The 10,195-nt window shown below is 41.4% G+C and overlaps 1 protein-coding gene across 1 annotated transcript; it reads left to right on the top strand.

Moving 5' to 3' along the window:
* Positions 1-4,739: 4,739 nt before the first annotated feature.
* On the top strand, positions 4,740-9,276 carry LOC141917761 (uncharacterized). The gene is made up of 2 exons (XM_074811196.1): positions 4,740-8,243; positions 8,672-9,276. Exon 1 carries the CDS (start codon positions 4,766-4,768, stop codon positions 5,897-5,899), a length of 1,134 nt encoding a protein of 377 aa, XP_074667297.1. The 5' UTR covers positions 4,740-4,765; the 3' UTR covers positions 5,900-8,243; positions 8,672-9,276.
* The last annotated feature ends 919 nt before the right edge of the window (positions 9,277-10,195 follow it).

Raw genomic sequence — 10,195 nt, 5'->3', positions numbered from 1 at the left:
CCTTGAGGTAGAACAAAGACTACAACCCAGCCAATGGATGCCAGGCCCAAGAACAAGAGTTTGTTCTTAGCGCTCCATCCAAAAACAGCTGACATCAGTAGACAGTCCCATGGGAACTGCTAAAAGCAACACTGAGAAAGTGCTTTTCTTTTATTCTTTTGTATTTTTTATAGTGTCAGGACCAAATCCAACTAAGTGAATGATTTCTTGAAAAGTTCAGTGTGTTTCCAAATTGGTTTTGGTCACACAGCCAGAGAAATGCAAGAGGTTTTTTTAATTATTGCACAGAGATAAACTTGAATTATTAGGATCAATTCCATTTCTGTAGTCTTAAACAAGAATATTTTTGCATCCTCTGTTTTTAGTTTCTGCATGGCTTATGCCAAGACATCTCATTTAAAGTAATTAAAACCATTTGTTTTAATACAGTGCAGCAGTTTTGCAGTGCTTTGCCTTCTTATTTTGTGTGTGTTTTCCTCAAGTCTGGTGTCACTCCTAGTGGGAAATGGAGCAGACATCTAACAGATCAGACACATGAATGAAATCACTCACGGAAGGCAAGCAGACAGGCCAACTGGAGCTAAAACAAAATGATCTTTGATTATTAAATGGATACTTATGTAGATGGATAACCAAATGTGTTTGACAGTGGATGTGAAAAATGGGGAGGGGGGGGTACCTCAGGATTAGAGCAGAAAGTAATATAAGCTTTCTTCTCTGAAACAATTAGTGAAATCACTTTCTGGACATTAAGAGCCCTGCATGTGCAACATTATACATTGGGCCTGCACAATCAATTTGGGTCAGTATGATGTTTAAACTCTTAAATGGTACCACTAATCTCCATTAATCTGACTTCAAAGATGAGCCATGATGCTCAGTACAAGAGACTAAGAGTTAATGCATGTTCCTCAGGTGGAGCACTAATACATGACTCCTGCAGAAAGAACAGGATCTTTCAGGTTTGGGTGTGAGGGTTAAAAATAAACATCTATTTAGGGATTGTCGCGGATGAAAGTATTGACACGGTAATATTTAGTAAGAAATCTAGGTTTATTAATAACTAACAGCAATTTATTATTATAAAATAATTCAGAAATACTAAAAGAAAGAAAAGCAACTTATTCAGATTCTAAAATGACAAGATTCACACTAACTTACTTAACAGTACCTATATATACATATATACATGCATGCACATAACAAGATGGACAAACATACAGAAACAAAGGTGTTTGGATTCAGTAGAATGAACACAGAACGGACATACACACACAGAAACAAGGGTACGTACCCACACACACACACATACCAGTAAAGAGAAGCTAGCTCAAAGAAAATTTCCCTCTCGAGTTTAGAGCAAATACTCACAATGCTTTGGCATTCCTCAACGGGCGATAATTGAGACTCGAGCGGGGGACTTCGCCCTGGCCTTCCGTCTGGAGCAGACGACACCTTAAGGGTTTGGTACCTGAGAGGCGTCCCAGCTCAGGGGAGATGCTGGTCACAGGCCCGCTGCGATCCAGGAGAGCTCAAAGGGTCTCCCTGGTGGTCGCCATTTATAGGGTCCAAGATAATTGACTTTTGTCAAATGCCTTCTGGTGCCTTCCAGCAGTTACAGAAGAATTTGATTAATGTGCGACTCTGTTATTGTTCCCATTTGACCACATCCCAGGCACAGGTGTGCCAGGCCCTTAGGAGTTGATGGGCCATTTTAACCATTTCCGAGCAATGGGGAGGGGCAGGAGCCAGGCTCGTTAACATTGTCAGTCCTTATCTCCACAGACTGGTGTATAGCTCGGGGGATGTGGGTGGAATCGCACCTAGCACCAAGCAGCCCAACAAAGAGGGGCGGGGGGGGGGGGTAAGGATTGCACCACCACAATCCACCCCGTGACTAAAGTCAATTTATCTTGTCCATAGAGTGGCAGTATGGTTGCCTCTTGCCTCTATGCCTATAAACAGAGGATGCCATAATCCAATTACAGTTGAAGGAAATTTTGTGTTTGATTAGCTTCAAAAAGAAAAAAAGTTATTTTGGGATGGTGTACATATGGGGATATTTCTGTAACTGGGTAATCTGTTTAACCATCCTCCAAACCTTAATATACAATACAATTATGAGCAGTAAACATATTAGAATTAGAATTAAGAAAATCATGACCGGGTGGAACATAGAATTAAACAGTCCTGTTGCGGTGGGTGACCATCCAGATGAGCTTTCCCACCACTGATGTTCTCCATTCCTTTTGACTCTTGTTAATACTTGATGTATTTCTTCTATATCATGTTGGACCGTGATAAGAGTCTTTTGTCCAGTTTTCTGTGCTTGTTGCAGGAGGTCGATTAAGTCAGGATGTTGGAGGAGTCGTATGGACAGTACCATCTATTAATAAGGAATCACATCGTGTTCGCATGCAAACACATCCCTTTCCAACATATATGACTACGGTTTCAGGGGTTTCGTTTGGGTGGATCTCAAAGTGACAAATGTTTTGTTCAGTATCAAGACAAATGTCTTGAGCCTCAAGAGTATTTCCTTCACAAATGAAGCCTCATTGTTCTCGCACAGTACATGCATTTACATCAATTGTTTGCCATTTCCCCTCCTTCTGGTGGGCCCATACTTTATGTTCTGAGGGACAGAGTATGTTTCCATTGTGATTTAGTCCTAACGCAAGGATTGGGTATATGTTGTACACTGAAGCATTGCGTATGGTGAGGACAAATGCAATAATCCTGTCACCTTCTGTGTAGTGAGGAAAGTTGACCAATTAGACCTGCCTTGTAGTGTTTTGATGCTTCCAGTGTATCTCAGTAATGCAAGATCCCAAGGATTTGATGTGTGAGCCATTGTAAGTGTCTTTACTCTCATGAGCAGAAAAAGGAAGAGAGAAGAAGAGCCGTATAGACACCATTGTTGTAGCAATCAAGGTATGATGGTGAGGGAGAGAAAGGGTAGGTGCAATGCTGTGAAGAGTCTCATATTGAAGATGAGGGTTGTTCCCACAGTGCTACTGGTGGACTTGCTGGGTATGGTGTCTGCTTCCACATTGTCGTTGGTGGAGTCGGTTATTTCTGAAAAGGAAAGAAAAGAGAACGGTCTCGGGGGGGGGGGGGGGGGGGGGGGAAGCTGAACAGGTTACCCCTTAGGATGCTGGATAAATCCATCTAGTACTGATTTTATGTTTTATTCCATTATTATCAATAGCATCCCATGCTAGAAATCCTCGTGGCTTGACCAGGGTTACTGGTATTGTTCCTACAGATGGTATTTTTGCCATCACAGGCTGTCCTGCTTTCATTGAGGACCAGGTGTGCTCATTATTTAGGTTTGTTTCTGAAGAAAGTGTTAAGAAGGCTCGAGTAATTGGACTTCCATAGGGACCATACCGATTATTTAACTGCTGTAAAATTTCAGAAAGACGTCTGTCCCATTGTCCTTCATGTGGTTTAAGATATTTTTTCAGCAGTCCATTGGCTCGTTCAACTATACCATTAGATTGTGGGTAATAAGGTGTGTGAAATACCCACTTTATTTCTTTTTGCTTTGCCCATTCCTGTACTTCTTTACTAGTAAAGTGTGAGCCATTGTCACTCTGGATAGAGTCAGGGACAGGTAGAATTGAGAACCATGAGGAAAGGCCTCGGATAGTATTCTGTGCATTAGTGAAGTGCTAAGGCTTGGACAATAAGCCCAAGCCAGAGTTGACCTATAGATGAATCCTGTACATTTTATAACTGATAACCATTGTGCTATTAGGTATTATACTAAGTTATAGCAAACCAACTGTTCTGATGTAAAAGGTGGGAATACTGAAGCCTGAGCAACAGGCCCTGAACTGAAACTGCTAACTCTGTATGTAGTCATTAGTGAAATATGCATAGAAGATGTAGTTTAAACATCATAAAACATGTCTATCCTGAATGTATCCTTATATTTCTTTATGTGTGGGCAAGATAACAAGGCCACAGAAACAGTTGTCTGGCCTTGTGACCTTGCTCATAAATTAACTAGATAAGCAGGGAAACTCCCTTAGCTTCTCCCTTAAGCCCTGGCCAGGCTCTGGGGGGAACCTAACTGAGATGAAAACCAGATATTTCCGCTTAAAACAAAGGTGTCAGCTATTCTGGCTTACTGATTTTTAGGTATATAAGGCTGGGCCCGCTCACAGCGACTTTGGAAGCCTCACCTACGGGTGGACGCACCGCGTAGGATTTCCCACTTGCAGGGAAAGGTTCTCCAAATCCTCGCTGTAACCGGGGCTGCCCAGCGACTGCGGATCTGGATGATGGTAACGTATGCAAGTGGTGATGGATCTTTCTTAATCACTATTCTCTCTCTCAGGCAGTAATGATTTGATGCATTACCCTGTATTTTCCTATTTGTTTAAGCGCGCTACTTTGTCTTCTCTTACTGTAAGTTTTCTATATTATTCTGTTATATTATTTAGTTATTTCTAGTAAAATATGCCTGCTCTTTTCACTCTGGTGTCTGAGTTTAATTGATATCCCTGATCAGCAAAACATAAATTGGTGTCAGAAGTGGGATCCAACAAAAATGCCATTATTTAAAGTGACCATTGGATGTTTTAAATTGTATGAAAACGTACCTATTGAAAAAGGAAAAGAAACTACAAATTCAAGTAAACGAGGGTGGATTTTGTTAACTGCATGTAGAAAACAACACCAGAGTAAGGAGAGGCTGTTGTTAGAGCGCTCCCAGATGGAGCGACAGAGATGTGATTTGAAGAGTCAAATAGTGATGTTGCCATGCCAGAATAAGTTGTTTGCTGATAAGCTGGATACTTATCAGACAGTGGCAGAGAAAGCTGCGGTGCGAGTAGCACAATATAAGTATAGGAAAAGGAGAAGGTGTAAGAAAGTTCATGCAGTGACTGCAGAAGCGAGTGTGCAGTGGGATCCTGGTAGAGATCCTAATAGTGGGCAAGCTGTGAGGAAGGATATGATAGAGGATTATACACAGTATGAAGTAAATGATATAATTGAAAGATTTAAGCAGAGACCGGGGGAATCCTTGCTCTCTTGGATGGTGCGTTTGCAGGATCAGGGAGTGGCAGGGGTAACCCTAGACGCAGGAGATTCTAAAAAGTTTTTGATTTTAAGTTCAAATGCTTTTGTGCAGGATACATTTCGAAACAACGATCAGGATATTAATTTGTTAGCACTGGCTGCTCTGGGATGTAATACCAAATATCCTACAGAGAATGACTGGCTGGCATCTGACCGTCAGTGGTATACTTTGCGAGATTGTATACAGCAAATGAAAGAGGAAGGGATGAAAGCAGCTATTTTTGTAGGAGACGCTGACTTTATGATGTGGCATCCTTTGCCGGTCACTATGAGAAACAGAGTGATTAAAACCATTCCACTGGCATATAAAAATGTAATTATGCCCCTTTGCATTAATGAAATGGGGGATCCCCTCGATGAAGTAATAGAAAAAGTGCAACAGTTACGTGACCTTGAAGAGTGGAGCCCCCGAGGGAGTGCAGGGAATCGAGATACTCGAGACAGCCCTAAAGGCAGTGAAAACAGGATTTCTCGTACGGAAATGTTTACGGCTTTGTTAAAAGACAGCATGTCTCATGAAAAAATTTATGGTATTCCAACTAACGAGCCGTGGCGAATATATACAAAGAGAGGGCTGAATAAACCTAGCAAGAGAGTGCAGAGTGCTAAAACTAAGGATCCAGGGACAACTCAGCCTACGGCGCCCCTTCTCGAACCTCAACGGGACCCTCCATCTGCCCACGGAGGGCCCCCCGTGAGTGGATCACTGGTTCTGGGGGTGAAAGAGGATTGGGCAGTGTTTTCTGACTTGTACCCTTTGCAGGAGGCAAGTGAGGTGAATCAATATTATAATCAGCACATATGAATTAATAGCCAAGTTCCAGGGCGGTGAGTGCAGAAGGACCGATGGCCCCATGTAGAACTTAAAGTTTTGGGTTGGTTTGTTTGGTTTTTTTTTTTTCCTTTTGTTGTTGTTTGGTTGGTTTTTATTTAGAACAACCAGTCCCCACAAACTGTAAATACCCTAATTGAGGCTGGAGCAGAGGCCTCCTTAATATATGGGAATCCCAGGAAGTTTAACAGACAACCTGTAATTATTACAGGTTTTAGGAGGAAAATAAATTAAAACTGTACAAACACAAATGGAAATGAAAACAGGAAACCTCCAAAAATTATTATATTTAGTCATGATTGTCCCCAATCCTGAATATAAAATCATTATAGACATTCTAAAAAGACTAACTTTAAATCTTTCTGATAGTCAGTATCAATTTGGAGTTAAACCCTGTATTAGTACCAGACCTGTTACAGTCAGCAAAGTAAAAAAAAAAAAAAAAAAAAAAAAAGCCTCCTGAGCAGATCCTGGCTGCAACTAAGTTAGTTACAATGAGGCAATATAGAATTCTGGGAGGACATGAAGAGATATCACAGACAATTAGAAATTTATTAGATGTAGAAGTTTTGAGGTGGCAGTCCGGTGTGGCCTGTCAAGAAAAGTGATGGATCCTAGAGAATGACAGTGGATTTTAGAGAAATAAACAAACATACTGCACCGCTTGCAGCAGCTGTGCCAGACACTGTCACTTTAATAAAAGAAGTTCAGAAACATCCAGGAACTTGGTACGCTGTAATAAATTTAACTAGTGCATTTTTATTTTTTATTTTTACTATCCCAATTGCAGAAAAGCATTTGCTTTCTCAAGGGTGGCTGCAGAGCCCCACTATCTGTTATAGAATTGTAGCTGAACACTTAGATAAAATACAGCTGCCTTCTCACACACAATTAAGCCACTATATAGATGATATTTTGATTCAAGGAAATGATGAGGAGGAAATACAACAAGTTCTTGAATTAGTGGTAGATCATATGAAACAGAAGGGTTGGGAAATTAACTCTGCAAAAATCCAAGGACCGTCTGAGACAGTGAAGTTTCTGGGAATTCAGTGGCATTGCAGGCATCAAACCAGCCCCACATGGCCCTGACCACCCCAGAAATCCATCTTATTTTCCAGGACAACCTGTCTTAGTCGAACTCCCCACGGTGGGAGCAGTACCGTTGGTATTGGATACCCCAATAAACAAGTACACCTGGAAAGCCAAAGATGCTCATGGAAAGGAGCACAAAATTAATACAAGGTGGATTATCCCATCTTTCTAATTATAACCCACTTCTGGTTCTCAAAATGAACCGAGAAGCTTTTCTTTCCTTTTTCTTGCAGGTAAACCCCCCTGGAGACAGATATCCTGAGTCACGACGGGGGATCCTTATATAATGTGTTTGTTTTTTTTTTTTTTTTTTTTTTTTATACAGTGTTGATGTTCATTGTCTTATTAATATTTCTAAGATGTATTGTCTATCATTGCAAAAATTGCTTTGGGTGACTGTTCCCCTCTCCCTTGGTTCTGGGGGAAGCACCGGCTTCCTAAGTGTTAACCAAGAATGGGAGGAAAATGAATTTGTGGATTTAAGTCAGTTACCAGTATTATGAGCAAACAACAGACACCAAATCAGGGGAAGGTCCCTTTGCTAATGGGGCCTGGGCTTTAAAAGGTCATTACTGGGCCCATGAAGGCAAGATGGAAATACCAAGACCTAAACCACACATGCACTCTGGGCTGGGAGCATGGAAATTCATTTTCCTGCTGCAAAGGCAGACCCCAGCTCCAGTGAGCCAGACCATCTTCAGCTCCACAATTGACAACAACAACCAGAATATTTTCCCTTGTGATATGTATGTGTTAGTCTTATAAGTGTCCATGTAAAACATCCTGTAATTGTACTTGTTCATGCAGACAACCACCTTCTTCCCCCAATCCCCAAGGACCGGGAGTACATCCATTAGGCCCAGCGTGGGACACATTTTAGTTAAATATGTTTGGTTAAAATATTGTTAATTGACATTGTTATTGTCACTGTTACCTTTATTATATGTTTGGTTAGGATGTTGTTAACCATTGTCAGTGTTAATATTGTTTTATTTGTTATTTGTAGTGTTATTGCTCATTTACCTTTGTTTAAATCTGGGATAGAAGTTTCTAGGCCCAGATGACACATGCACTTTAGGATAAAGGGGCGTGGAAAGCCATTTTCCTGCTGCGTATGCTGACCCCAACTTTGGCAGACCAGGGCAACAGACTGCGTGGGCTACCAGAGCCACAAACACTCAGTGATATATTACCAGAACCATAGAAAAATAATGGATAATATGTTAGTAATAATTTCAATTCACTTTATAGCCTTAGCCTTGATAATAATTTTCTTATTTGTTCTTATAATACAACTTTTTTGTCCCTGTGAATGTCAATCACGTAAACTGCCGTTGTGTTCTTCTACTGATTCCTTGCAACCTTAAAATCGGTTTGTAGAATGTTTTGGTTTTGTAGAGTTAGTTAATTTTGAGCATGACATGTTTGTTAGAGATGTTGTTAGCTATGTGCTTGTTAACTGAAGATATTCGTATTTGTTAAAGATATTGTTAGTTACATGTTTATTAATGGAAAATTTATATATCTGTTAAAGATGTTATTAGTTATATGTTAGCCAGAAATATCGTTAGTTGTCATGTTGCACGCTATTTCTGTCCTTTCTTTCTCTTTCTCTTTATATCTCTATCCTTTGTGCCACCACGAGGACAGCAATGTCAAGCCATGGGGCAGTGTGAGAGACTGTATTGCCTTGACATTGCTGCTGCACCACTACCACTACCTGACCTCAACATCCTGTCGCCGTGAAGGAGTACGCTCTGAAGGAGATGAATTGTCCCCGAAGAAACCACTATATCTGCCTGAAGCCAGAACAACATCATCCTTGGCAGTGCCTGCCAAGCTGCGCTTGTGCACGAGCCAGGTGGAGAAGAAATCAGGGTGAGGAAGGCGTGCGGAAGCTGAAGACACCACAGGCCGACACCCCTCCTCCAGCACGACCACTGAGAACACCTGGATCTGTGCACCTGGAGGAACACGGAGCGGCACGTATGACAATGAGCTCCGTGGAAATGGGTGGACTCTTTGGAGAAATTGTGGGGACTTGGACAATAAAAAGACTGCGTACTCCTCTCTCAGGGCTCAGAGATGAGATTTCAGGAGAGACTGAACCAACAGGACATCACTGGATTCGTGGTGGTAACTGATTTTGCTGCATCTCTTCTGTTTGCTTGCTTAGGTATTCTGACTTTTTCTTTCTTCTTCCCTCTGTCCTATCGCTATTATTGCTTGTTACAGGAAATAGAGTTTACAAGGTTGCATGGTATCTAACCTCGTTTGTGTCTTAAGATCACTACTAAGATCATTTAAGAACCCTCCCTGATATTGGATCGGGACACGCCTGACAAAACATCATCAACTGATGAACGAAAACTAATGTCACTAACCATAGAGATGGTTTGAGAGCCATGATTCACCTATAGGTCAAAGGACCGAATGAAGTGCTAAGGCTTGGACAATAAGCCCAAGCCAGAGTTGACCTATAGATGAATCCTGTACATTTTATAACTGATAACCATTGTGCTATTAGGTATTATACTAAGTTATAGCAAACCAACTGTTCTGATGTAAAAGGTGGGAATACTGAAGCCTGAGCAACAGGCCCTGAACTGAAACTGCTAACTCTGTATGTAGTCATTAGTGAAATATGCATAGAAGATGTAGTTTAAACATCATAAAACATGTCTATCCTGAATGTATCCTTATATTTCTTTATGTGTGGGCAAGATAACAAGGCCACGGAAACAGTTGTCTGGCCTTGTGACCTTGCTCATAAATTAACTAGATAAGCAGGGAAACTCCCTTAGCTTCTCCCTTAAGCCCTGGCCAGGCTCTGGGGGGAACCTAACTGAGATGAAAACCAGATATTTCCGCTTAAAACAAAGGTGTCAGCTATTCTGGCTTACTGATTTTTAGGTATATAAGGCTGGGCCCGCTCACAGCGACTTTGGAAGCCTCACCTACGGGTGGACGCACCGCGTAGGATTTCCCACTTGCAGGGAAAGGTTCTCCAAATCCTCGCTGTAACCGGGGCTCCCCAGCGACTGCGGATCTGGATGATGGTAACGTATGCAAGTGGTGATGTATCTTTCTTAATCACTATTCTCTCTCTCAGGCAGTAATGATTTGATGCATTACCCTGTATTTTCCTATTTGTTTAAGCGCGCTACTTTGTCT

This window comes from Strix aluco, chromosome W, assembly GCF_031877795.1.
Source record: "Strix aluco isolate bStrAlu1 chromosome W, bStrAlu1.hap1, whole genome shotgun sequence".
NCBI lineage: Eukaryota > Metazoa > Chordata > Aves > Strigiformes > Strigidae > Strix > Strix aluco.
The sequence above is the reverse complement of the archived record's forward strand: the minus strand, read 5'-3'. Positions and strand labels throughout refer to the sequence as shown.